This window comes from Moesziomyces antarcticus, assembly GCF_000747765.1.
Source record: "Moesziomyces antarcticus DNA, scaffold: scaffold_v10013, strain JCM 10317, whole genome shotgun sequence".
In the NCBI taxonomy this organism is placed as follows: Eukaryota; Fungi; Basidiomycota; class Ustilaginomycetes; order Ustilaginales; family Ustilaginaceae; genus Moesziomyces; species Moesziomyces antarcticus.
Window position 1 is genome coordinate 420,161 of NW_014638997.1, and position 27,427 is coordinate 447,587.

Genomic DNA, 27,427 nt, shown 5'->3' on the forward strand with positions numbered 1-27,427 from the left:
AATCCTCTCACACGAACGAGATCGCACGTGCAGCTCCTTTGACGATCTTTACTGAGAATTGACCTGAACTGAAACAACACAGCGCGATACAAATGAAAAATGCAGCATGAGAAATGGAAACGGATCACGGCCTGGAGGGTCTTTAAACCTTCATAAAGCGGAAGAGGCTCGCGAGCTTGACGAACCGCCTTCCGTTTTTGGCGAGGTACTTGTCGATGGTCTTGTGGAGCATGTCGAGTTCGCGCTTGTTGATGTCGAGTGTGGCGAGCACCTCGTCGTGCCACGCCTTGATGTTGGGTGTCTGCGACGTTCCCTTGCCCACCACCCTTTCGCGGATGCGCGCGGCATCGACGAGCGACTCGAAATAAATGAGCTGATCGTACAGCTGCTTGTCGCGGTAGCACGGCTCCACGCGGCCTCGGCAAGCCAGCTGGCCGCCGACAGTCGAGGTGGCATCGAGGAGCGCGGCGGACTTGGAGTCGTGCACGGCGATGCAGCGCTTGGCGTACACGCTCGCCATGCGCGTGCGGCTGTGGCAGTTGGCATCGCTACACTCGGTCCATCCGGCATAGTAGCGCTCGACATACTTGCGGATGGCCAGCTCCAGCTGGATCGACACCGTCGCCAGCGGCAGCATTCGCTGGCACGCCGCATTGGTGCATCGAATGCCCTTGGTCGAAATCGCATTGCGCTCCTCCGGCTTGGCGTTGGTCGAGTCGCGTAGCACACTGCTCGCCGTCGACGACGACGCGCGGTGCGCCGGACCCAGGAAGCGACTCGTTTCGCGACACGATGGACACGTCAGCTCGAGCGGCTCGCAGCGCGCAAACCTCACCTCATCAGGGATCTGCGAGTCGAGCGTGGCGAACTCGCGATCGCCCATGCCTGCGCCACCTGCCGACGCCGAGACATGCGAGTACTTGGTGGGATCCAGCCCGAGACACTCCGCCAGCCTCGAGCGGTCGGTACCCTCGATGCTCTCGCACAGCCTCTCGATGGGTGGCAGGATCTGCAGCGCCAGGTAGTGCTCGTAGTCCACCTTGAGCTCGCTCTCCTTGCGTCGGAGCTCGTCCGGATGGTGCGCCCGATCCGCCTGTGCGCTCTTGGTGCTCGACGCCCCGTCGTCGCCCAGGCAAAAGATGTAGGGGATCACGTCGCCCATCCTGGCGCTGCCGCCGCGCGCCTTGACGCGCAGAGCCACCTGGACGTGCGGCTGCGACTTGACGTCCGGATAGTCCTCCGGATTCTTTCCGAGCCGCTTGTAGATGATGAAATCCTCCAGCGCCACCTCGCCGCGCTTGATCCTGTCCGCCATGTCGCCGAGGTACTCGTGGATGTGCTCCACCACCACCTCGGTCGGCTGTCCGGACAGGATCTGCTCCAGCACGTAGTTCGAGACGTTCTTGCTAAGCGCCGAGTACTCGCGACGCTTCATGTCGAGACCCTTGATCTCGGTGGTGCGTTTGCCGTCGTCGTCCACCATGACCGCCGCGTACTTTTTCTTCTGCAGCAGCAGCATGCGCTCGAACACGCCGTCAATGTCGATCTCCAGCAAGCGGTAGCGCTCGTTGACCGCCTTTTTGAACTCGAGCCCGATCCGGATCGCCTCGCGGTACTCGGTGGCGTTAGTGTTGATCATCACACTGTCCGTGTCGCCGTACACGACGTCGAGCAGCATCGACTCGGCAAGGTCCTTGGTGGCCGTCAGGATTTCGCGGCCCTTGAACGTCGTCAGCGCGGCGAGCGGGCGCGCGTAGAAGCGCGAGTTTTCGAATCCCAGACAGCCGTACATCGAGTTGGCCGTGAGCTTGAGCGCGAGCTGCTTGATGTTCCACTGCATCAGCTGCGACGGCGTCGCCGACTTGTCCTTCATGAGCGACTTGACCTGCCGACGCCGCGCCACGAGCTGTGCAATGATGCGCGGAAGCACGCCCTGCTCCACATCCGACGACGGCACGTCGGGGATCTTGTCGCCATCCACAACACCTTCCGCCGAAGCCTCGGCATCGCCGTCGGCGGCGACGGTGGCAGAGTTGACAGCGTCGTCGTCTTCGAGCCCTTGTGTCGGCGGGCGCTCGACCGTGGTAAAGTCGATGTTGAACTCCTGGATGATGGACGGATACAGCGAGTTAAAGTCCATGACGAGGATGTACTTGTCCCACAGCCCACGCTTGGGCTCGAACACCAGACCGCCCTTGAACTTGTCCTTCTTGCTGCTAGCCGCCGCCGCTGTGCCACTGCCTGCGGCGCCGTTCTTGGCCTTAGCCTTGGCCTTGAGCTCGGCCGCCTGCTGGATCTGCTTCTTCTCCCACGCCGAGATCTTGTCCGGGCAGACGTACTTCTGCCTGTGGAAGTCGTGCAGCAGGATGTACTCGTTGCGCTCGGCGCGGCCGCCGTTGAGCGTCTTGTTCCAGCTGTTGCCCGCCAGGTTGGTGAGCTGCTTGGTGAGCGGCAGGATCTGCACCTTGGCCGCAATCGCCATCTGGAAGAACGTGTCCACCTCGCAGTGGCGCACGTACGTCAGCAACCGCTCGGGCGACGGCGCGAGCGAGTCGAAGAACGATGCCGTCTCTTCGGGGTCGATGTCCTCGCGCTGGATCTTGAGATGCGTAGCACACATCTCGGTCAACGACCAGGTGGTCGAGGCGATCATCGACTTGCCGTTGTCCGAGGCCAGATCACACACGAGGCGGCCGGCGAGGATTTTGAGGTTCATGCCCTGCTTGAGCTTGGGCCACTTGGGACGGCGGAAGCGGCCGACGCGCGACCAGTGGTCCGCACGCAGATCCTTCATGCGGTGCAGCAGCACGTCGAGCGACACGCCGTTGAACTCGTGGCCGACGATGACGTCGGGGTCGGCATTGTGGATCTGCGCAAGCAGCGCGTTGAGCAGCATGCGCTCGTACTTGAGGGTATGCACCTTGATCTTGCCCTTGCGCGCCTCGGCCTCGAAGCCGGGCGGGAACATGCTGCCGAGCGGGCGCACCGCGGTGAATACGGAGCAGGGCAACTGTTCGGGCGGCGTGGGATCTTCGATCTGGTGGTCCGTCCACGTGCGTGCGCTGACCGCCACAAGCTCCTGCTTGTTCTCCTTGTGGTTGACCACCGTACGGATGGCGAGCGACATGACGGTAAGCGGCGGCGTCTCGCGTGGCGACGTGGTGTCTGTGTCCGAAATCGGCGCAATGTCTTTGGGATCCTCGACGGCGACCTCCATCTTGCACCACGAGATGGGCGTCGAGCCTTCGGCGATGCTGGCGTTCGAGATCTTGAGCCAGCTCGGGCCGAAGATGCGTCGCTTCACCACGAGCAGCTCGAACGGCGACGTGTTGGTGCCGAATGTCTTGCCGAACGTGCGGCCCTTGAAGTCGAACGGCAGCTGCGGCTCGTCAAAGCCGTAGCGGATCTTCATGTAGTTGCTCTCCGCCGGCACGCCCGCCTGTTCGAACGCGTACTTGCGTGTCACCCACTTGGACAGGAAGCGCTTGATGCCGTGCTTGGCCGAGAGCTCCTCGAACTCGTCGTAGATCTCGTCCTCACCGACGGCACGGTCGGTCTCGTGCCCGTTCTCGAGCTGCTTGGCTCGCGGAAGCAGGAAGATGCATCGCTCGATGCCGTTGACCGTGAGACAGCACGAGACGTACCTGCCCGTCTCCTTGTCCTTGACCTTGCCGACCAGGTACACCACGCCGTTCTCGCCCTCGAGATAGTCGAGCCAGTAGAAGAAGAGCGACTTGTCGTCCTCAAAAGCCTTGACCTTGCCCGCCGAAGGTGATGCGTTCCCGACCGCCGTCTTGACGGCGCCTGCGGGACCGGCCGGAGTAGGTGTGGTGGGCTCGACGTTCTTCATGAGGTCATTGTGCACCTTCTGCCAGCTGCTCCTGGAGGCGGGCGTCTTTTCCTGCTCCTTGCTCGCTGCGGGGGCCGCCGATGGTGTCTTGTTGGCGTCGGCGCCGGGGCTGGGCTTGGCGGGCCGCGGCGTGGCTGCAGCGGGAGAAGGCTGCTTTGGTCGGGAAGCTTGACCGCGCGCATCGACGGCCTTGGTCGGGATCGAGCCGACCTCGACGCGGCGAACAGCCAGGTCTTCAGCCTCGTCGTCGCTGAAGGCGAGGGCATCGTTGGTGAGACCCGCGGCGCGCTTGGACGGGTGGCTGATGAAAACGTCGGCGTCGGTCTCACCAAGCCCGAGGCTGCCAATGCGGCTGGGCAAACCTTTGGGACCGCGGAGCTTCTTGTTGGAAGCGGGCAGCTCGTCGTCGAGCTCAAAGACGGGGTCCGAGCCTAGGTTGGGACCCCAAGGAGGCGTATCGCTGCCGCTGACGTGGACGTTGGGTGCAGCGCTGTCGCTCGAGGGTTGTGCGGACTCGCTGGTGGGAGGGCCGGAGGAGGGGCTGGTGAAGCCGTTGCTGGCGCTGTGCGAGGTGCGGAAGCGCGAAAATGCACCCTCCTCGTGCTGCTTGCGCTTCTTCGAGAGCGAGGTCGAGAGGCGGTTGGCGGGCGAGGGGCTTGCGGGGTCGTGCGTCGACGTGGAAGGCTGCGCGCCAAACTCATCGAGGTTGCCCATGAGGCTTGCCATGAAGTCGTCTTCCTTCTCCTTGCTCACCGAAGGACGGTAGGCATCGAGGGCAGCGGATCGCACGCGCTGTGCGTCGCGCGCACGACTCGCTGTGAGGTCGCTCGACAGGCCGCTGGCCGTTTTGCGCTGCTTGCTGAAAGCTGCCGACAGACTCGACTTCTGATACGCTGACGAAGAGGCATCGGTGCCTTTGAGCTTGGATCGCGCCTTGGTGCCCTTCTTTGGCTTCCGCTTGCCCGTGCGCTCAAAGTATTCCTGCTCGTCTTCGGTGTCTTCGTCTTCGTCGTCATCGTTGGCGCGTGCACGCTGGTCCCACTCGTCTTGGCCGTGGTCTACGTAGCCGGAGCCATCGTCGTCCTCGATAAAGTCGTCATCCATGACCCTGCCGCGGATGATGGAGCGGTACTCGTCTTCCGAGACCTCGTCGTAGATGGCATCGTCGTCCGAGTTGTCGCCCGCCTTGGATGTCTGTGGCCGCAAGATGAAGCAGAGATGAACGGGTGAGCAGGAGCTCAGAGTGTCGACGGTGCGGTGAGAGAGCGCTGCAATGCTTACCGAGGGGAGGTCAACACCATCGCGCTTTGCTTTAAGTGCGGCGAGCGCATTCAGCTTCTTGGCTTTGGACGACATGGTGCGGAATGACCACGGGCCAGAAGTCGTCGACTCGTAGAAAGGAGTATGAAGCTCCGTCCGCGTGAGCTTTGAGATGCGCGCAAGGCACTGACGATCGGATGTAGACTATGCAAGGGCTGAGCGCTGTAGAGAAGTCGATGTGTATGTGCGGTAGCTTAGGCGATGGAGCAGGGGTGAAGTGATTGGAAGGAAAGTGCAGGCTCGCCGTCTGGTGTTGGCTTGGTGTCCGCGCGCCCCGCCGCTCTCCAAACGCGCCCTTCGCGACTGCGTTGCGTTCGTGTATATGGGCCCAACACCAACTTCCAACACTCAGCTCAGCGTGGCCCAGCTCGCGTTGCTCTCTCCTTCGCTCAAGCGACGCGAAGGCAGGACAGAGCTCCAAGGCCAGCCTGGCTCAGCAGTCCCGCGCGCGTGTTGGCTGAGTGGAGGAAAAAAGCCAACACGCACCCCACGCCAATTTCCGCGTTGCGCCAGCCAGCTCGCGACGCGACACAGGCGCGTTTTCCTCGGAGGCCAAAAAAATCTGAGCGCTGTTAGACCGACGCCTCGAAGTCGACGTTGCCCTCGCCGTATCGACGCCTAGCGACTACCGAGAAGCAGGGATCATACCGCTCGACCCTGTCCACTTCGACGTCAAAGGGTAATGATCACTTCCGTCGGATCCTATGTTGCAGTGCTTGCTTGTTCATCTCACCACACAGTACCCTACTCATGGCCATGGTCCAAAGCAGCCTTGGAGCCAGAAGCTTCGACTGCACCAGCTAGTGAGCTTCAGCTTGCTGATCATGACGACCTCTCCATTCGTACTCGTCTGTGCAAGGATCGAGCTCCGGTCCTCGGCTTGTGCTGGCTTTCAGCGGTCTAAGCTGCCCTTGGTGTTCAGCATCCACACGGCCATGTTTGGAGCTTGCGGCCGAAGCCCGTATGCACGGCACATCCAGGTACCACAGCAAGATTGATTTGGGCAAGATCTGACAGCGAAGCGCTGCACCGCCGAGCGGACAATCTTCCACATGCGGAATCCTGTCTTTGGCTTCCACACCTTTCTCGTCGGCCAGGCATTCGTCATGTAGCGAGATGAGGCTTGCATTAATCCGAGTGAGACCACCTCGGTACAGAGGAGTAGCACTAGCACCAGCTGCAAGGAAACAGACGTCAATTTGGCCGCCGGACATGACACGCATGGATCGGACACACAATGGATCCACGCTGAAGATTACAGCAAAGGAGACGCCAACCAAAACGATTCTGCAGTGCATGGCGAAGCTGAGTGGAGTCCCATGCCCTGTTCTCTCAATTTGCAGCCTCAGTGATGCAATACTGTAGCTCCGTCCGCCTTAAGCCTGAGGCTGTGACAGTGGTTTGCTAGGCATGGGCCACTTCCAGGTCAGTGTGCTGCGGATGAGGAGCCGCGAGCTTGGTCATCTGTACTACCACAGATCGCATGAATCATCACAGCAACCATCCTCCGCCTGGCACGTCCGGATGACGTCCAGCCGTGAGATCCCATCTACTGTACTCTCCATGACGAGCACCAATGTCAAAATCTGGGGCTTGCGAGGTGAAGCCGTCGGGATTGCTCGGACCTTGCCTGGCCGCGAATCATGCGCAGTGAGATGGGAAAACACAGGCCGAGCGAAATGGATGTGGCTATACTCGAGCCGGACGGGCAGCATGCAGGCGGGTGCGGCCAAAGCGGCACACCGGCACGCAACGCAGGAAGGGTAACGCGCTGAAAGCAAGAATGCCGAGCGGAGCCCTTTTTTTTTGCCCTGGCTGGCGCTGGAAAGAAATTCTTGACCCAGACGAGCAAATGCCTCAAGATCCTCCCACTTCCAACCCAGCTGTCCGTTTTCATGCGACTACGATGACCATCCAGGCGCTGGTGATCCGTATCCTCCCATCACCAACATCATGCTCGATGGAAGCAGCTGCATCTTTATGAGATCACCTTCCAGCAAAGGTCAAGATCGACCTCAGATCCTGTGGAGATGTGTGGACACGCAATCCGTCGGATCACGACCGCTCGTCATCACCCCTCGTCGTGAGAATTATAATCAAGCAAACAAAGCCAATTTTGGACGCAGCCACCGGCCATTTGCGTAGCAAACACGCTAGAGCCCCTGATCCAGGGCTCGAGACACACATTGATCGCGCGCTGAGTCGCCCCACATCAGTGGCCGAAATGTCCATTATCGAAGCCAAACGGCGCGCGGCCCAGTTGTTCCGATTGCCACAGCAAGAGCACCTCGCGTACACTCTCTTGCACGAGACATGGCCATGTAACGAACGAAGTTGCCAGACGCTCAAAGGCAGTTGCTCGTCGCGCAAAGGCCACAACAAGCGCCGATTCAACGAGTCCGAGAGCCATCTTTCAACCGCTTTCGTGATCTTCGTGCCAGCATGGCTTTGACAAGAGGCATGTCACAGGATCTATTTCCGGAGCGAGCCGGTGAAGACGCGAGCATCCGTACCTTGCACGCCACGCTGCATCTCGGTCGCGGCTGCATGTGATCTTTGAGTTGGTGTGCATGGACCATGCTGCTGAGTGCCATCACGACAGTCCACGAAGAGCCACTCAGCGGCCAGGCTTGAGGTCCGCCGATCGAAGTGTACAGACACCAGGCTCCGCTCCAATCCACCTGCGTGCGCCGCGGGTCTGCGCCACCGAGTTGGGTGAGGCAATCGCCAAAAATTCGTTAAATTCCATCGGAAAATGCGCTGTCCAGGGTAACGCGTTCCTGAAATGCAATTTTGACAGCTCGGAAACGGCTGGACAAACAAGCCGCAACGCCTCTTGGCCAGTGTGACGTGCATCCATGATCGTGAGCGGATTGGCTCTCTTCTGACGCCAGCCAGCTCCGCTTGGCTGTACAATCTCGCCACTGTCATCCTTTCTCTGTCATCAGCACCTGCCACATCAACAAAAAGATGAGTCTCCGATCAGGATTTCCTCGGAAGTCGGTCAACCTGATCCTGACAGCCAAGTTTTTTTGGTGTGAGTTTCGGCACGCTCGTCCCGGTTCGGCAGCCTTGCATCCCCCGCGACTCGATCAAATCTGCCGCATCTGATTCTTCCAAGCAGAATCTCGTGAGCTCGTCATGCACTCACTGCACACCTCCGCAGTCATGCCTGTCCTTGGCCGGAAAACCCTGTCGCATTGACGGTCTGGACCACACTTAGCGTGGCGCCACAGGGGCCTTGCTGAGATTTTCTCTGCATCGGATATGCGGACATTCATTCTGCCGCGTCGCAGCTATTCCGCCGCCAAGAAACGTTCCAGAACGGTACCTCCCTAAAGCGTCTACTGCACCCGACACTATCTCGACACGATAATGCCTCCCATGCTGAAGGTCGTCAGCAACGGAGGTGAAACCAAATCCAGACTGTGAACTGCGGGCCAGCTCGGGCTGCTGTCTCGGCCGCTTCGATGCCAAGAAAGAAGTCTGCCGAAACAACCATTGGTCTGGCTTCGGCCTTGGTCTGAGCAACGTGCAAAAAAGCTGACCACACTAGGCCGACAATAAATGGCAGGCTGCGTCGAATTTGGCTGAGCTGCTGACGAAGATGAATCACTTGTTCGGGAAGGGACGTTGAGTCCGCGCAGGGTCTATAGCAGGACCATGCCAGGGTCCCGTGTGAGTGCATTTACTGCGTACCGTCTACAGTATCGAATGCGGAATTGCATGTCCTGACGTTTGAATTCAGCCTCATCAATGCACAAGACAGGCAGAATGTGGTACATAGCTGTGAGGGGGCGCTTTTTTCAGCTGTGATGAACCACGTTTCTTGGCAGTCAAGTGCAACAAAGTGATCGGAGCGAGCTGGTTTTATCCGGCGTCACCCGGAAACCGTGCTCAGCTGTCACGCAACACGATGTCGAGGTGCCGACCGTGTGGTAAGTGCGCCACCCATTCCAAGCCTGATCGACTGGGATCGGCAAGCCACACGACTTTGACACGGTGCGACGCCACGCGGAAAAAGACGACGATCCGCGGGATTTTCTTTGCGTCCCATTTCATGCAGTCGCAGCGGAATTTGGCCGTCGAGCTCCCTAACGGCATAGTCTAGGTTCAGTGGCGCCACGACCACACTCCACCACACGGGAGCATGACGCGTGGCTACCAATATATCGCCGTTGCTGCACTGGGAGATCCGCAATGGGATATTGCGTACCAGCCATGCAGACAACCCGCTGCTACAGGGTGAGAAAAAGTCGCGGTGGACGGAGTCGAGCACCAAACTTAGGCTTTCGGGTGGCTTCGTCGGCTTGAGAGGTAAGGAGACTCGATCGTCACGCACATTTGCTAGCAGCGGCTTTTAAGAGGTCCATTTACAGCAAGGTCGCCCGACGCTCTGACCCTTGTGACTTTTGTTTGGAAGTGCATGATTCCTGCGCGATAGCTTGGCAGAAACCATCCACAGCCACTGCCTTGGTACTTGTCCTTACCCCCTTTGCTTCCTCCGCCACACACCATGCGTGTATCAATCGGATCCGATGTTGCATTAGTGCGCGCGTTTTAAAGCCACTCGGATTATCCTGCTTGGTACCGAGGTCCATGTGATAGTATTGTTTCCGCTTGTGGATGTTGGACTGCCCACTGTAAATTTCAGTCTGGTACCAGTGATCTTGAAGCGTGCTCTTCTGGTGCTCCAAACATCCACAAGCATAGAAGGCTACAACAATGAAGCCTCCTCGCTCGATCTCGGGGGACGATCAGACGAGTCCCGTGGCTCAGCAGTCTACCGCAAGCGGCGCTATCAGATAGATGAGCTTGGCGCTGCTGTCCGGATCCAAAGCTGACAGCCGTGCTCGTCGTCCGGGATGTTCCAGACACTCGGTCCCCGTTGAGTTCTGAGCTCATCCGTTCGGCTCGCAAGCGGACGGGAGAGCCCGTCAGAGTCTAGACACAACTCGGCGTCTCCGGATCCCAGAAAGAAGCCATGTAGGTAGCGAGAGGCCTAGCGAGCCGACCGGTGCGTTGCCGAAACACCGGAACGGCGAGCAGCAATGGTCATGGAGGTCTAGACATTTGCAGCCTTGGACAGTGGCAGCGACTGCGCGATGGAGGTCTGGCCCACAACGTGATCACCGCGGCGTGTACACGTGAAGGCCGTCAGTACAGCTCAGCTCGGAGCTGGAGGCTACACGGCGATGGGCAGGCACGATGGACGCCGCGGAGGGAGTGGATCGGTGAGGGAAAGGCAATGCCGGATGGGGAATCGCCTCAATCCGCCGTCGGGGATAGCTGGGCCACTAGAGCAGCGAGCCAATGGATGTTTGTTCACTCTTTCATGAAGACAAGGGTGCCGCGACGTTGCAGGGCAGCACAGCGCGGGCTTGCCTCGCATCCAACCCAAAACTGAGTTTGGTGCAGCTGAGAGCTGCAGACTTGGACATGTCGCCTAGCGTAGGTGCAGCGCCGATACAACTCGGCCCCAACGATCAATTCAAAAAGCAAGCCGAAACTTGTATTTATAATAATAATTTCCGCATCGCCTGCGGAGCTGCAATGCGAAAATCCGAAAATCTGAAAATCATTCGACGGCGATCTGCCCTCTGCAGAGCAAGCGCAACTTTTTAACCTTGTCGATCAAGCGTGTTTACCTCGTGCTCGCCACGRGGCCCCCCCCCCCCTCCCCGCCTTGACCTTGGCATGGTCCACCTGCTCAAGTCCGCCGTTGTTCGAGTCCTATTCTGAGCCGTAATCGATCCGCACAGAGCTGCGACGATCATCGGGCTCCTAGCATTGGACCATGCTGCCATCGAGCTCTCTAACTCGCAACCATGGTTGCGCTGCAAGTTCTCCTTTTTTGAAAAAGCTATTTTTGTTTTTCTGGCGAAAAGATTTTGACAGTCCGCCCGCGTGGGTCGCGCTGTGTGAGCGGCTGACGAGCTGCGCTTTTTGACAGTCCGACGATGATTGGCAGGAGTAACATCTTCCGCATCGGGAAGATCCTGGTCGCTGCCGACTTTGCTTCTCACGACCCACACTCATCACGGCCATCCTTGCCCGGTGCCATCGGTGCTGGGCTCAACTCCGTCATCGCCCGCTCCACCACCCGCACCTCTCGCTCACCGATCCTCCGATCCTCGGTCGGAGCTCTTCCAGCTCGGCCAAAGTGGTTCACCATCGTCACTAGTCCGTTTTGTTTCAAGGTCAAAGATGAGCACCGACCATCGACGATGGTAGCAGCATTGATCCAAGTTCTCATCGCTCAGTCAACTGATGAGCTGGCTGCTCCAGATCAAGAGACTCACATGGGTAGCGCGTATCGCATTTTGAGGGGTGCCCATGTGTCAGATGAGGTGTCGCGAAGGTGCATATGCTCGCAGTCCGGGCTGGCCTGCATTGCAGTGTCTCAGATCGACATCGCTCGGGCTGGTCACTTCCTCCCAGCGGGTGCATCAGCGTGCAGCGGCTTGCATGCTACAGTACCCCGCTGCCTGTATGTCCCAAGTGCGGGTGTCCCAAGTGCGGTTCATGCAAACACTTCCCTCTCTATCGTCACAATTGTCGCATCGGAATCCGAACCTGGTCATGTAGTACAGTCGCATGGATCAGGGAAAAACTGTGGATGACAATGACACCCCCTTCCGCAGCACAATGAGCCTCGCAACACAATGAGCCGTGTCACGAGTATTTCCCACCATAGCATTCACACTTGGGTGTAGCCCGCATGAAAGCGCATTCCTCGTCTGGAGGCGATACTTCCATGTCCAAACAAATCGAGTATCCTCGCCATGCTCGTACCGATGCGGGGCCCAGCAGTGCCATGGTAGGACGAGACTCCGTGGTGCTTCACTTGCCGGCGACGTACACGTGTACTGGGTAGTGTCTCCGGTCATCACTCGGTCAAGTCGGGCTGTCGGACGCCGAAGACGAGGCCTGGACTTGCGCAAGTCCGAAGCGCGGAGTCGACGGCGATGGAAGAGGTTGCTTTGCTACCGGTTGGGGAACCAGCGAGCACGAGGAGGAGCTTGAATTAAAAACAAAAATCAGGAAAAAAAAAAAAAGAAAAAGAAAAAAAGAAAAAAAAAAAAAGGTCGAGACAGCGGCGGTCGGGGGCCAAGTTGGGTTTTTGTTTGGTTGTCCGCCAGCGCTTCTCACGTCGGCGACTCGCCAGTGCTGAGCTGCCACACACCGACTGACCGATTTCGACAGCCTTGACGAGTCTGGTGGCGCTCTTCTGCGACGAAATGGGCGCTCGATGGACGTGTGGTACAAGCAGACCGTGGCAAGGTTCATGCCGCCCCATCCAGAACGGAGCGGTCTCCGAGCCTCGTGCGCTGTTTCAGCTTGGCCGACGCACCCCTGATTTGGATCCGGCGAGCCCTTGCAGACGTCTCGCGCAAAGACCGACGGCAATGACTGTCCGATGGCCATCCCGTTTCTATTGTCTAGAGACCGCGCCCTGGTTTGCTGGGCCCTGCATCTCTCTCTCTCTCCCTCTCTCTCTCTGCGTAGTGTAGGATTGTCCGGAAGCCGACTCGGTTCCTGACGGTCGGGGCCTGCGTGTTCCTGCTTCTGACACCTCGTAGCCGAGGCTGCAGCGTGGCCTGTCTCGCATAGCGAGACCGACGGAATCCATAAAAAGGTCGGCCATCATCTGTGGCCATCCCTTGGCTCGATCCGGATTCCCCAACCTTGTCCTCTCGGCCATTCCTGCTCCGTGCCCAGCCTCGACTCTCCATCCTCGTGCACGTTATTAGGCGGCTACTGTGTTGCCTCTCTTTCACCATGTCCCACATCTCGATCCTTTCTGCCCCACTCCCATCCGCCATCCGCACCAGTACCGACGACGCCTACTTCCACTCGCAGCCGGGCTCGAGCAAGCAGTCGCTCACGGTGCCCGAGAGCTTCCTGCGCCCCTCGCGCTCGCGATCCAACAGCATCCATCCCCACCAGTACGGCGTCAACAGCCTTCCTGGCTCGCCTGTGTCGACAACGTTCCCACAGCGACCGGCGTTCCGTCGTGCACTCACCAGCACCGCAGCCTCTAGTGTCAGCTCGGAACAGTCGCGCTTTGACGATCTGCACTATTCGCAGACCCACTTTTCCAGAAGCACGCTGCTTGTCTACCCGGACTCCGAAGCGACACTACAGCCGAGTGGTGAGGAGCAGGACGGCGATATTCGCGAGCTGCTGGCATCGTCGGACGAAGAGTCTTCGCTGCCCCCCTCGACACCGGGCTTCGAGACCACCAAGATCCCACCGCGCGGATCGTCCGTCTCGCTGACCACCAAGCAGTCGATGGAATCGGACAAGTCCGTCTACTCTGAATCCATCGTTCTCGCACCGGCACCCAAGCAGAGCCAAGATAAACTCAGCGGGTTAGTAAGCATCCCCTTTCACAGTCGTAGCGATCGAGTAAGAGACTGACTTTGGGGTTTTGGTGGGCGTGTAGAAAATGTCTCAGTCAGGTTCACAGTTGGCTGGCAAAGCTGCCCGCACGAGCGTGAGCAGCTACAACGACGCATCGATCCGGTCCAATGCGTCGAGCGACTCGTCGAAGAAGAGGCGCTCGCGCATCTTGATGAAGATCATCCCGTTTGCGCGCGAGTCGAGCTCGCCGGCGGTCGAGGCGGCGCCGCGCTTCAGCACGTTTCCGCGCGCGCGGTCCAAAGGCACCGACGAGCCGCTGGAGACACTGGCGGATCGGTTCAGCGGTATGGCGATGGACTCGCTCTCGCCGCCATCGTCGGCGTCTTCGTTCACCTCGACGTTCTCTTCGACCCCGGCAACGTCGCCCGAGATGGGTATGTCGGAGCTTCCCGCTAGGAGGTCGGGAAGCCACGGGCGGAGAGAAGGGTGTCGACTCAAGGGCACCTCGTCGCGCGAGTCGGTGCGCACGCTTTTTTCTTCGCCGTCAAGTGGGAGTTTGACCGCCAAGGTACCTTCGCACGACGAGGAGAGCGAGTGGGAGAGGACGTTGCAGTCCGCAGCCAGCCGGGCGTCGTGGCAGAGCAGCATCAATCATCGTCCGCGTCCACACGCGCCGGCGAGCTCCGGACACAGCAGGACGGCGAGCCAATCTACCTGGCCACGCGCCATCTCGAAGCCTGTGCACCAGCGCGACAGTCTGCTGCTCGAGCACGTCTTTGTCGATGCGTCCGACGACGGCGTGGGCTCGTATGCCGAATCGGCCTACTCGCGATTTCCGGCGGACCACGAGAGCTCGTACGATCCGAGGTCAAGAGGTCCGTCCGTGGTGAGCAGCAGCTCGTACGCGCCCCCCGTGCGCCGACCCGCGCGGCACGGCCAAGCGCCTTCCGAGGGTCAGGAGGAGCTGGGACAGGGCCGATTCGGCACGCTGCCAAGGGTCAAGACCCGGCGTCCGTCGACTACGGGCACGTCGGTGCGCGGCGAGCCGGCTCGGTTTGAGCTGCAGCCCAGCGCACCGCAGCGGCCCGTACCGGTTCGAAACGTAGTGCTGGGCACAGCATCGCTAGGACGAGCCACGTCGCTTCGCCGAAGACCCGAGACGACGTCGATCTGGCAGATGGGTCGACGAAGGTCCTCGGGTGTCGGCAGTCTTTCTCACGCGGGGTCGTTCTCCGCGGGGGCAGCGAGGATGATGCCGACGATCCCGCAGGGACACTCGCGCGAAACATCGCTAGCGGATTCGGTTGACGACGGCATCGACCCATGCGAGGTGGGCGATGAGCTGTTTGCGCGCGGATACTCGGTGCGCCACGACAGCCTGGCGTCCGACGGCTCGGGCGAGTGGATCCCCCTGCGCTTCGGGTCGTGGCGCAGAGAGTCGCAGGACGACCTGGCACTGCTGAGCCCCGCTCGCCGCGACTCGTTCGTCCAGCGCGCGGCTGCACCCGTGTTCAACCTGACGCCGTTCAGAAGACCCACAATGGACGCCGGCAGGCGCGACTCGAGATCGGCGCAGGTGCCAGACGTACCCGAGGCCGTCACGTCAGAGACAGAAGAGGATGGCATCGATCTCGAAGGATGGTGCCGAAGAAGAAGCACCTTCTCAGATCAGATCCATCAAAGCCCAGCCCGCACCGCCCCCGCCCTTGCTTTCTAGCTTCGTGGCTTCCCCATCAAAATTGTCCATGCTCCGTTCACATGTTCATTCCTGTATTTGTACGCAAGATCATCGTAATCACTCTGTCCATCCCAGTCACCCTTGCCAGTCGGTCCTTGCGTCTGAGCTTCACTGTTGTATTGTCCGGGGAGTAAGCGTGGAGGATGCTATCGGAGGCCTCTGGACGGGCCTGGGATGCGGCCGCCGAGACTGGTGACGGCCTTGGAATCGAGCGGAAGGCCCGTGTTGGGGTCGATGTTGTTCTGAACAAGGATCTGCTTGTGCCTGATGAGGCGAGCCTGGTCAAAGGACACGCCCTGGGTCTGCATGATAGTCTGCACATCCTGTGCGCCCGATGGATCGAGGCCGCTACGCGCATCGTCCTCGAGGTTCGCAGAGATGTCGAAGAGCGTGCTCGAGAGGCCGTTGGCAGCGTTGGCGGACCAGTCAAATCCAGGCACGGCGGTGTAACGGCGCGAACCGAACCATCTGCCAAACACGCCCGACGACGGCGTGTGGAAGGGCAGCCCCGGTGCGGTGGATACGGACGCTTGGAGTGCGGCTGGCAGGCGCGATGCCATGGCGTCCGGAACGAGGCTCAGAAAGAAGGCACGATTGCGGTAGACGAGGATAGCCACCGCCACCACAAACGACGCCGTCAGCAGGCGGTAGTACATGTCGACTCGAGGGCGCAGGGTGCGAGTCGGTGCGGTGTTGGGCCTAGTTGACCGAGACGGGCCCCTGGCTCAAATCCGATCTTCGATCCGTAGTCGCTCGTGATTGGCGGCTGTGCGGCTGTCGAGCGGATGTCGACGTCGGCGATCTTGATCACCGTCCGAGGTTGAAAAGTCGGAGGCTCGACGATCGGAGCGCGCGGACGGCGGACGTTGTCGGTCAAGCTGCGTGGTCGGCGTGCAAACAAGACCGAAAGAGGACCCCAGGGGCTACGATCGAGACCTCGACCGACCAACAGCGCTTGGAATGGCCTAGACCGAGCTTTCGATTCTGTTTGTAGACGCAAGCGGAGTGCGTGGTTGCAATCGCATCGTCAGGCGGCCAGGATGGTGGTAGTCGGTCAACCAGTGGCCCAGCTCAGCATCGCCAACTCAACTCAACTCAGCCGCCAATTCAGCCTCCACCTGGCAACGGGCCGGTGTGCCTGCATTATTCGAGCGCAATTTCCGCACCCGCCAAGACGGATGCGGATGCGGTGGCCGGTACCCGAAAATCCGAGAAGAAGCAAAGGGGATATGAACGCTAAATTCGGAGCGACCGGTGATACACTGGCTGGTTGGTGAAGTGGCCTAACACACTGGTTTTAGGACGACTAAGGTTCTGCACGGACCTGAAGATGTTCACACCAGGATTCCTGGGTTCGAATCCCAGACTAGTCATTTTTTCGCATTTTTCCTCGACTTTTTATGCCTTTTTTCGTTTTCGTTTGCTTTCCTTTGCTACGACAAAAAGTCGATCAGAAGCACCACATCCTGGACGGACATACAAGCATCGATAATGGGACAAGGTATCGATTTGTATGTGTGCAATTGCTCTAGTGTAGGTATGCGAGTCAACGATAAGGTCTAAAAGAATGGTCGTCGGTGTGGGCGTTGGGAATCACTCCTCGATGGTAGGCCCCACGGACGCCTTGACCAGTGCGGCGAGCGATTGGCCGGGAAGCGCAGCAAAAGTCTCGGAGGCCGGGATGGTGGCGGAGCGCTGGTCGATCTCGTGCTCGATATGCTGGGTGCCGAGCTTGAGCAGTGTGTAGTCGTTGCTGATGGAGCGGCGGTTGTGTGCTGCGGGCGGCGTCGACTTTTTCGTCTCGGTGTCGACGGCGAACGCACCCGCAAGCTCGCTCGACGTGGGATTGAACAGGCTCATGGGTCTCGGTCGCGATTTGGTCGGGCTGTCGAGTGGACGGCGACGTGCATTGGTATCGGCCGTCTTGAGGGGCGATGGCTTGCGCTGGGGGCTGGCGAGGTTCTCGACCATGTCGCGCGTCTGCTGGTGCGCCAGCTCCATCAGCTGCGCATTCGCCCTGCGCAGCCGATCGCTCTCGGCCTGAATCTCGGCGATGAAACTGTCCTTCTCCTCGAGCTTGCGCTCGAGCTCGGCCAGACGCGCGGCGAACTCGCGCTCCACATCTTCGCGGATCTTGGGCGGGGCATCCTGCGCCTGCGCTTCGCACACGGCCTCCAGCTCCCGAATCTGCTGCTGCTGCCGAGCCACTAGCTCCACCTGCGCCTCGGACGACGACGGCAAAGATGGCCGCGAGGCGAGCTTGCGCGAGAGAGCTTCGATCTTGCGGTTCGCCAGGAAGAGCTTCTCGGCCAGGATGTGCGGCGGATCGTCAAAACCAAATACGTAGCTCGCCACTACCGCCGACGAGCGCTTGACGGGCGAGACGGGCCGCGCGTACGCGGAGGCACCCGCAGTAGTGCACGACGATTGCGATGCGCTGCGCGACGTTGCCGGCGTGGACAGGCCTGCTGAGCGAGCAGTCGAGAGCGTCGAGCTTCCGGACGGCGTGCGCAGCTGGCCGGGCTCGTCGTCTTGCTCATCGCCCGAGTCGGTGCCGATGGTGCTGGGCTCGCCATCGTGTGCACGCCCGCCACGCACGACGAGCGAGCCAATCACGTCGAGTCGCTCCTGGAGTTCGCGGATGCGCTCGTCGTCGACGGCGGCCACCTCCTGCACCTGTGCGGCGCCCTGCCTCTCGAGCTCCTGCACCATCTTGCGCAGCGCATCGGCTTCGGTCTGGTAGCGCAGGATGAGCGCCTGCGCCTCGGCGCCCAGCCCGCCCATGCTGCCATCCACCTCGTTGCGACGCGCGTGCAGACCGACCTTCTTGATGCGCTTGGCAAAGTTGAGCGTCGAGAGGCTCTCGTCGACCGCGCTCGGATTCGGGTTGATGGTGCACACCACCGCCACACGCGCATTGCCCGAGAGCGAGTTCTGCAGGATGCGCGTGAGCTTCGAGTCGCGGTACGGAATGTGCGTGCCCGCCGCGGCGGCGGTGGTGCCCTTTTCTGAGAGCGCATAAATGACCTTGCCGAGCGTGAGGAGCGACTTGTTGATGTGCGCACCCTCGGCGCGCCGATCCGAGCCTTGCGATACGTACTTCTCCGAACCCGCCAGGTCGATCAGACACAGCTCGGACACGGTCACCTTTTTGCCGAGCTTGCTTGCGCCCTCGCCGGGCGCGGGCGACGAGGCCGTGTCGCGCTCCCACGACTCGATGGTCATCTTGAAGCACGTGTGCGAGCGCGAGCTGCGTTCGTTCCAGTCGGTCGCGCCCACGTGGCGGTTCGCCTGGCCGCGCGCGAGCAGCTCGCGCACCTGCGCCGGGCTCGTCACGATCTCCTCGCGCAGCGGCTGCACGGTGGTGCCCTTGCCGCCGCGACGGCGCTTGTCGTCGCGCACCTGCGGCACATTGCTCGGTTCGAGAAGGTCTTTGACCACCTCGTTCCAGATCTCGAGATAGCTCGCGCGCAGCAGGTACTCGCGCCGCGCCGAGCTCTGCTGGATGCCGCGGAAGATGTCGCGCACCGCGCGCGGGATGATGCCCGCCTCCTGGCCCCGTTCGTCGCCCGAAAGCGTGAAGGTCTTGCCGGACGCGGTCTGACCGTAGGCAAAGACTACCGCGTCGTAGCCGTCCAGCGCCGCACGAACCAGCGGTCGCGCAACCGAGATGTATACGGGACGATTGGCAGAGCCGGTCTGGATGCCGTCGAATGTGAATGGCCCGAGGTTGGCGCTCTGCGTGCGTCCGCTTGCGATCGATGCTTCGAGTGCGACGGTGCCCGAGTAGGGATTGGCGACCCACGCGCATTCCTCGCCGCGCTTTGGCGGCCGCAGTCGCACATGTACCTGGACGGTCTCCTGCCCACCTGCCTCGGCAGGCGCATCGGCATCCGCATCATAGACGAACGAAGAGTCTCCTGCGTGCTCGCCGTCGTTGCTCGTATCGCCGCTGGTCTGCCAGGTGGATGACGAGTGGGCGTAGGCCTCTGCGAGGCTCTCAGCATCTATTGTCAGCTGTGTCTGCGCCTGAGCCAGAGCCGAGCGCGACGAGATGGGTTGACGCTGTTCGGACGCCGCAGTTGCTCTGAGCGCCGAGACGGAGGCGTGCTTTCGTGGCGAGCGGATGCGAGCCGCCACATCGGCCGACACGGCTGCCTTGATTCGGGGTGTGGAGGGCGCAGCTGGCTGAGCCGCAGCAGATCGTCCTGCCATGACCGACGGTGTGAGCGATCTCGGCCTCGATGCGGGTTCCTCGAGTGCGAAAGGGTTTCTCGAGAAAGCGGGCTCGGCCTTGAGACGAGGCGTTGCAGCTGCCGAGACGGGTGCGCTGGCGGTGGCCGTGTGTGTTTCGATTGGAGCGAGATTACGGGATGCGGATCGAAGCGTCCGAGCAGCGGCGGGATGCGAGACCTGCGGGGTCCGAGTGGGTTGCTGATGAGCCGGACTGAACGGTGCTGTGTACGAAGCGGTCTCGAGTGCCGATGCGGGTCGGGCCGGAACGACAAAGTTCGCTCCCAGTCCGCCGGGTTTGGTGCTGGAGTCCCGGATGGGAAGCGAGTCTACGCTGTTGCTGGCTTCGGTCACGAGGTAGGCGTACGGGGCTGGCTTTGAAGGCTTGCGCTTGGGCACGAATGGCTCTCTAGCTGCGGCTGCCGAAGTCTGATCGTCGCTGGTGAGCGGTTGAGATTGATGCGCGCTGGCTGCTGTCGCGCGCGTTACGGCCGGTGACATGAGGAAGGCGCCTGACAAGCCAAGGCGAGACGTGAGCACCTGCGCCAATGCCCACAGCGTCTGCGTGCGGGTTGCTGCGGCAGGGACTCGAATGAAAGGGAATGAAATGAAGGCGGATGTCTGCAGCACCGCTGATGAAAAGGACCGTGAGTGTGAATGCTGCGCCGCAGCGATGCAGATGCAGATGCAGATGTTGGCACAATGACAAGGAGGAGGCGGCGCACGGAGGCACAGACGAGCTTTCGCCGCCCGCAGTGCAGCAGCAGAGACCAACACTTTTGCGGCTGCACAACACGCGTGTGCCTGAACTCCAACCCGCTGCCTCACGTGACGCTCGCCCTCCCAAGCCATTTTTCGACCTAACAATTATAAATTTTGTGCGCCGTGGTTGGCACAACTCGACACGCTGCCTTTCCGGGTCCCTCTCCGCCGTCCGGAGCAGACGCCTTTGCAGACCGCTATGTGGCATTGTGCCGGGACGAAGAGTCCACCAAAAATGGTGGGCCTCAGCGGCTTGGTCGGCTGACAGCTCACCTCGCCCCATATGTCACTTTGTCAACCAAATGGCAACGGCTTTTTAGGCCAGGCCGCCTTCCGGCAACGCAGAGCGAATATGCGGGGGTAGATGGGTGCACGAAGATTACAAAGAAGGAACGTGGGTAGGGATGGCCTTGCAACGAGGTTTGTTCTTCCAAGCGAGTGAGAAAGCACATCAGGGCAAGTAGCCTTGCAGCGCTCGCTCTTGGCAAGATTGCACGAAGAGACGGCACAGAATCTTTCCAAGGCGATTCTCTGAACCACACCAAGAAGGCAGGGTGTTTCACGCGGGCGCGCACGATCAAAAAGAGCGATGGGGTAAGGGTATACGGGTGCGGTATGAGTACAGGCAAGAACCGTGTGAGGCGAAGGAGATCATTCAGCCGAGACGGGTGGCTCGTGCTGCTCTCGGCGCCTCCTCCGCGCAACCACTCCAACTACAACTAGGCCCGCCAAGACGATCAATGCAGCGAGTGCTCCGACGACAAACAGCACCGCGGTCACGGGTACGTCTTGCAGCACATCCGCCAGCGTACCTCCGCTGGAACCGGGGTGAAAATGGATCCCATCCTCTGTTTCCTGATCGTTAGAGGCGAGGAGGGCGACATCGACAGCGCACACGGCCGCACAATACCCCAAAGTGGGCACGGCACCACAAGCTAGCCAGACAAAGAGTCTTGCGCGCATGGCTTGAAACGTGCGCATCTGCACCATCAGCAGGTCGAGCACGAGAAACATCCCCGCCGCCACCAGTGGGATTGCGGGGCTGAGCGAGTGCCAGAGTCGGGCGGCTTCGAATGTGAAAAACCCCGCCTGGTAGAAAAGCAGCACCGCCTGCAGAGTGTACCTGCCCCAGCGGGTGTGGTGAAAATTGCCCAGCCGACTGCGTTTGGTCAAAGCAGCTTCGGTGTTGGGGCTGTCGGGAGGGAGTGCGAGTGCAGGTAGTGGGAGCACTTGTTCGCCCAGTGTCGAGCGATGAGGCTGGTCCAGCTGGACGCTTAGGTGGCGCCGCCGAATTGAGGACTGCCGTGGAAGAATCAGTGGACCTGCTACAGTGGTGCTTCGATGATGAACAACGCCGCGCGGCTCGTTGCGTGTCCGAGCACTCCCAGCAACAGCAAAGCCTGGTGCGTTGCCATCGCTACTTTGCGCAGCAGCGAGGGTCGACCCTTGAAGCTCGAGCAACAGTCTTCCCACCGTTCCTGGAGGTCCTGCAATCCAATCTTCCCCTCTTGACTTGGCCCTTTCTTGCACAGGTGCGGACGCGGCTATTCCCAGCTCCACACAATCACTCGCCTCTCTCACGACTAGATCGCCCAGAGCCGTCCTACGATCAGCGTCGATGGTGCTCCATCGAAAGTGCGATTCGGCTTTGAGTGGCGTTTGCAGTGGTGACAATGCCGGCGTCGCATCGTCTCTGTTCAGGCGACGGAGGTGGACGGAGCCGATGGTGTCGCGTGAGGAGCCGGCACCGCTCCGACTCATGGTGAGCGCTTGGCTGAGCGGTCGAAAGATCTCTTCGGATCGCCGCGTACTGGCCGTATCGGTCGTGGCCACCTGCCAGGGTACGAGCTCGATCGTCTCGCTCGAGCGCGTCTCGCCCGAGCCAGACGAGCGTCGTGGTGAGAGCGAGACTGCACGCAGGCCTCGCTCACCTCCAACCTCTGAACCTGTGCGGGCGTGCACAGCCGAGACCGGCTCGATTTGGGACGTCACCGCGATCGGTCGGTGAGAGGATGTTGAGGGCGGATGCATGCACTTGAGCGTCTCGTCGGGATGATCGGAGGTCGCCGACGGTATCAGAGACATCTCAGAGGAAACACCTTGAAAGCCTCCAGATGCTAGCGCTGGATGTGGGTCGTGGTTCTTCTTGTCGTGGATGTGGTCGAGACGTTGGAAGGTTGAAGCAGCATCCCAGCTCTTCGGATCCGCGGCACTGATGAAGGTCCCACAGGCTGTGGCGTCGTTTCCCTGCGCTGCTGGATGCTGCGATTTGGTGGTGCCTTCATTCGTGGCGTCTCTCTGTGAGCTTTGCTCCAGGCGTGACCGCGAGGATCGTGGGGACAGTGCTGGCTCAAGCCTGAGAGCTCTTGCCCCCCAACTCGGTGATTGTGGAGCATGTGAAGTGCCAAACGTCAAGAGCGAGGACGGACTTGGTGCAAGCTGAGAAGAGTGACGACGAGGCGAGCCGATCAGAAGGAGCTGTTTCGGCCTGAACGTGGGTGTCGACGCCGAGGGGCTCGCATCGACACGTCGGGACGAGGCTCTTGAAGTCGAACGACTGATGGCGTAGGGTGGAGATCTTCGCGCCCAACTGCCGTCCGGACTGCCCGGATTGGGTGCCGAGAGGCTCGAGAAGCTCGATAGCCGCGAATGGTCGAGTCCGAACACGCTCGTTTCCGCCTTCGAGGTGTCCTGGTACGCTGCCTCGATGATGGTGTCCAGCGCGCGTGACTCGGGTCTCGGGGTAGTTGGGGTATGTGTGCGGCCGCTCGCACCACCAGTGTCGGCGAAAGCCTCGCTCGGCGGTCTCCATGCAAACGGAGGATCGAGCAGGCTTGGGGATGCTGAAGTCCGCGGAAAGCGGCCGTTGACAGATGGACTTCGAGTAAGCGAACGCGGCGACTCGATCGCGTCGAGGAGGAGCGTATCGCGTTGGGTGGTGTGAGCTGTAAAGGGGGTAGAAGAGGTCCATGGCGGGAAAGGGGCGAGCTTGGGGCTGGAAAGACGCACGTGGCGAGTGGTGAGGTGCTCCGTGGAGCGCACTCGTCTGGGCCTATGCTGGTGCAGATGCTGGTGCAGATGCTGGCGCGGAGAGGGCGAGTCTCTCAAGTAGGCGGGATACGCAGGCGAAGGCAGGAAAGACGTGACGGCTGTTTGACCCCTTGGCGGATCACGGCCAGCTGATGCAACATCGCGTTCGCGCTCACTTGGCCACGACCGGATTCGCGCCGATACCTGGTCGCGCTGTGAGCTATAGATCGCTGCCGACGTAGGAATCACCGAGATGATGGGCGTGTGGGAGCTGGCTGGACAATCGAGAGCCGACTCGGGGGAGCGCAAGCCATCGGAGAGCGCAGCCGACCACGACGGCGATCTCCGATACGTGACCGAGTTCGGGCGCGAGATGGTGTCGAGTGCGCGCCGACAGGTTGAACAGCCTCGACGCTTGCGGCTGTATCACAGGAAAGATTGCGATGCTGCGAAGCATGGTGGAGCACTGCGCTACGCAATGCTCGATCGCGCCAGTTCAAACGAGTGATGGCAAAGGCAGGTGACAAGAAAGCGTAAAGGTCCGGCACGGCATAGCTTGAGCGTTATTGATGAGAAAGGAGAGAGTGTGAAGCAGTGATTGGGTGGTGAGCGAAAAGCATGGGCTGGAACTAGAACGATTGTGGGAGCATCGCATGCAGACGAGGAAGGAGTTCAATCTGCCGCAGCGGCAAGTGGGGGTGGGATGAAGAATGGCGGTCGCGAGGAATGAAGCCAAGAGGACGATCGTTCATGGTCTTTCGAGAGATGGCACAGACATGAAAGCGACGGTCGGGAATGTGACAGCGATGCCACAAGGCAAGAAGCCTTCTGAACTTGCAAGCGACAGGCTACCACTGCGGCAGAGCCAGAAAGTAGGCATGTCTGAAAGAGGACGAGAGGATGGCGGGTTTGCGGCTCTGCACGGCTTCAAACAATAGCGCAGACGCAAGCGAGGGCGCAGCCGATGCAGCTGCTGGTCGATCGGTATGTTCCTGAGTGGTGACTGCGATCTTGTCACATCCGAATCGTTGAGCGGGCCGAGTTGTGACGCCCGAGCTGATGAACTTGGAGGCTGCTGAAAGCCGAACCTCAGCCGGCTTCGGGCCGTGTGCTACAGACTGCTGCAGTCAAGTTGCAGCAGGTCGTGGGAAAAGACGGGCATAAAGAGCATGTTGCATAAGCACATGCTGTTACGGTAACCGCAACTGCGCTTTCGATTCGACGCAGCTCTGCTTCATGCTGTTCGGCATTCTCAGGCCAGACGCGCGCCCAAGAGTGGCACTTTCCGACACGAGCACATATGCAGGGTGGTGCAAGCGAGTCGTTGCAGAAAAATCTATACCGCCCATCGGTGCAGCAAGCGTGCAGCTCCGATTGGCAAGCATCACACCTGCACAGCAATCGTTTCACACCGCTTCTCTGCCGAGCCCCGCGCTTAGAGCAACCACCACTTCATGCCGCTGCAAACAAATCCCACCGCGGCTCAGTTAAGCGCCTCCAACACCGATCCTCACGACGACCACCATCGCAATCAAAAACAGGCGTGCACAAACGCAGACGTAGCAAGATGTTCTGGCAAAAGAATTATAACGTTTCCCAATGTAAAACTATACACGCCCACCGTCCATGCCCTTGGGAGGATAGAGCTGAATCAAGATTCAAGGCGACACTACGGCCGACGTCATGTCTGCTGAACAGCTGGAGCGGCGACAGTCGGCTGCTCTTCCTTGTGCGAAGCGGTCTCTGCCACCTGCGGGTTGCTGCGCGCAGCAGTATCCTGATCGCTCTCGTTGGTCTGTGAGCTGAGCGAACCGTCGTGAACGGTATGTGCGACCTTTTCGTGCATGTCGAGCGTCTGACCATGGTTGGGCTGGTAGTTGCCCTCGAGGTCGCGGTTGATAAAGGCATAGTCGTACGCCCACTCGCCACACTGGTCCTCGTCCATACCCACAATCTCGCCAAGCTCCGACGCGCGGAACGGCCCGATGAACGGCGTGTGGTCGAGCACAAACATGATGGCAAACGTCACACCGCCACACCACGCCGTCACGGCAACGCAGTACGCCAGCTGGTACGCCAGCTGGATCCAGTTGCCGTCGAGCCATCCACCGGGGATGACGAGGATGCCGTCGTTGTTCGCCACCGACGCCTGCGTAAAGATGCCGGTGAGCAGCGTGCCGACGTAGCCAGCGAGGGCGTGGACGGAGAAAATGTCCATCACATCATCGACGCGCATGGGGCCCTTGAGCACGGTGGCAAAGTTGGACACGGCGGCCGAAACGACACCAATAAGCACCGAGGCGGGCAGACCGACAAAGCCGGCAGCGGGCGTGATGGCGACCAGGCCGGCAATCGCACCGGTGCAGAATCCGACCACGGACCACTTGCGCTCCAGACGGAAGTCGAGGAACATCCAGGTGAGACCGGCGGCGGATGCGGCGAGGTTGGTGGTGCTGATGGCCATGGCGGCGCGGATGTTGGCGGCAAAGGTGGAGCCGCCGTTGAAGCCGATCCATCCGACCCAGAGGAAGACGGTGCCGAGCACAATGTGCGACACGTTGTGCGGCTTGAACAGCAGACGCTCCGTGCCGTATCCGTGACGCGGGCCGAGGTAGTAGGAAATGACGAGTCCGGTGATACCCGAGTTGATCTCCACGGGTCCACCGCCTGCATAGTCGAGGACGCCCCACTTGAACGCCCATCCCGTCGGATTCCAGACCCAGCACGCAATCACGTCGTACACAAGCGTGGTCCACACAAATGTGAATACGAGGAACGGCCACACGCGGCCGCGCTCGCACGCAGCGCCGATGGCGATGGCCGGCACGAGGTTGGCAAACATGCACTGGTAGATCGAGTAGACGATCTCGGGCACCTTGTTGTTGGCCTGGGGCACGGGTCGTTCGAGCACGCCCATGTGGCCAAAGTTGCGCAGATTGCCGAGGAAGGCGCCCGAGGTCTGGGAGAAGGCGAGCGAGTAGCCCCAGAAGAACCACTGGAACGAGACCACGGCGAGCGCGGCGAGCGTGAGCAGCAGCAGGTGCAGCGCGTTCTTCCTGCGCGCCAGACCCGAGTAGAGGTAGCCGAGACCGGGAATCATGATCCACACGAGCGCCGTGCTGGTGAGCACCCACGAGATGTCACCGGGCGAGTACGAGACGACGCTCGAGCCGTCGGCACCGTACGTGACGATAATGTCGGTGCCGTTGGGTGCAAAGTTGGACGAGCCCGACGTGGAGCCGTCGGGTGCCGAGAGCACACCGTATGTGATGTTGACCATGGTTGGCGGTTCCTCGAAGGGGAGAGGGGATCGCGCGGGTCGAACGGATGGATGATGGAGGGAGGGAGGGAGGGAGGGAGGGAGGGGGGTAGAGGAGTTCAGGTGAAGGGGGTCCGCGCAAAGGAGTGTGGACAAGGGGAGGTCCACTTATAAAGCAGGGTTGGCTTGGCTTGACTCGACGCCGGAGCCCAGCGCGATGCATTCACATTCTCGACGGAGAGGAGCGGGCGTCAAGGGCCAAAGATTCACCGATTGCAAGACGTTTTCCCCCGCTGCGAGATAGCAGATGCGCCTCGAATGGGAGCGGGATCTCGTTGGCTCTCGGTGCGGAGCGAAAGAGTGGATGAGCGTTTGGCGTTGCTCGTGGGAGCTTGTGCTGCGTTTGCGTCTGAGATGCGCTGCGCTGCGCTGCCGCCCAATGCAGGCGAATGTGTGGAACCGTAGGCGAACTTGTTTTTGCAAATTGCCAAACTGCCGCAAACCTTTCGCCCAACGCGAGCCGAGTTTTTCAGCGATCCGACGCACACTCGCTCGTGTGCCTTTTTTTGGGAGCAAGCAAGCAAGCAAGCAAGCAAGCAAGCAAGTGCGCGGGGCCCACAACAACAACCACCTCGGAGGCCGATGCGGAAAAAAGAAAAGAAGAAATCGCTGCCAAGGCCGCACACACACCGCTTTCAACCTGCCCACCAGTTGGAAGGGACGCTGCTGCGGGGAGATCATGGTTATCTCTGATGCCATGGATTGCCAAGCCTTTGCAGCCAATCGCAATTCGCTCATCTCGGCTAGCTTTCAACCACAGATCCATTCGAAGCTTCACCGGGCGCGCGCCACCTTACGAGCTTCTCAC

General features: G+C 60.5%; 6 protein-coding genes and 1 non-coding gene across 7 annotated transcripts; 2 read left to right on the forward strand and 5 right to left on the reverse strand.

Moving 5' to 3' along the window:
* Positions 1 to 142: 142 nt before the first annotated feature.
* Positions 143 to 5,206, reverse strand: PAN0_013d4770 (DNA polymerase alpha catalytic subunit; the record flags this gene model as incomplete). Its single annotated transcript, XM_014799898.1, has 1 exon — positions 143 to 5,206. The coding sequence occupies one exon, from the start codon at positions 5,204 to 5,206 to the stop codon at positions 143 to 145; it is 5,064 nt and encodes a 1,687-aa protein (XP_014655384.1).
* Positions 5,207 to 5,970: 764 nt separating this feature from the next.
* Positions 5,971 to 7,146, reverse strand: PAN0_013d4771 (uncharacterized protein; the record flags this gene model as incomplete). The annotated part of the gene is made up of 3 exons (XM_014799899.1): positions 5,971 to 6,457; positions 6,729 to 6,800; positions 7,082 to 7,146. 3 exons carry the CDS (start codon positions 7,144 to 7,146, stop codon positions 5,971 to 5,973), a joined length of 624 nt encoding a protein of 207 aa, XP_014655385.1.
* Positions 7,147 to 11,130: 3,984 nt separating this feature from the next.
* Positions 11,131 to 15,254, forward strand: PAN0_013c4772 (uncharacterized protein; the record flags this gene model as incomplete). The annotated part of the gene is made up of 8 exons (XM_014799900.1): positions 11,131 to 11,483; positions 11,578 to 11,660; positions 11,887 to 11,990; positions 12,048 to 12,147; positions 12,377 to 12,433; positions 12,754 to 12,809; positions 12,893 to 13,549; positions 13,644 to 15,254. 8 exons carry the CDS (start codon positions 11,131 to 11,133, stop codon positions 15,252 to 15,254), a joined length of 3,021 nt encoding a protein of 1,006 aa, XP_014655386.1.
* Positions 15,255 to 15,421: 167 nt separating this feature from the next.
* PAN0_013d4773 (uncharacterized protein) lies at positions 15,422 to 15,931 on the reverse strand (the record flags this gene model as incomplete). Its single annotated transcript, XM_014799901.1, has 1 exon — positions 15,422 to 15,931. One exon carries the CDS (start codon positions 15,929 to 15,931, stop codon positions 15,422 to 15,424), a length of 510 nt encoding a protein of 169 aa, XP_014655387.1.
* Positions 15,932 to 16,539: 608 nt separating this feature from the next.
* PAN0_t013c0003 lies at positions 16,540 to 16,648 on the forward strand. Its single transcript has 2 exons — positions 16,540 to 16,577; positions 16,613 to 16,648. It is a non-coding gene; the product is annotated as a tRNA-Leu (tRNA).
* Positions 16,649 to 16,868: 220 nt separating this feature from the next.
* On the reverse strand, positions 16,869 to 20,009 carry PAN0_013d4774 (kinesin-domain-containing protein; the record flags this gene model as incomplete). The annotated part of the gene is made up of 1 exon (XM_014799902.1): positions 16,869 to 20,009. The coding sequence occupies one exon, from the start codon at positions 20,007 to 20,009 to the stop codon at positions 16,869 to 16,871; it is 3,141 nt and encodes a 1,046-aa protein (XP_014655388.1).
* Positions 20,010 to 20,921: 912 nt separating this feature from the next.
* PAN0_013d4775 (ammonium transporter MEP1) lies at positions 20,922 to 26,580 on the reverse strand (the record flags this gene model as incomplete). Its single annotated transcript, XM_014799903.1, has 3 exons — positions 20,922 to 23,721; positions 24,153 to 24,421; positions 24,997 to 26,580. The coding sequence occupies 3 exons, from the start codon at positions 26,578 to 26,580 to the stop codon at positions 20,922 to 20,924; spliced, it is 4,653 nt and encodes a 1,550-aa protein (XP_014655389.1).
* Between the last annotated feature and the right edge of the window lie 847 nt (positions 26,581 to 27,427).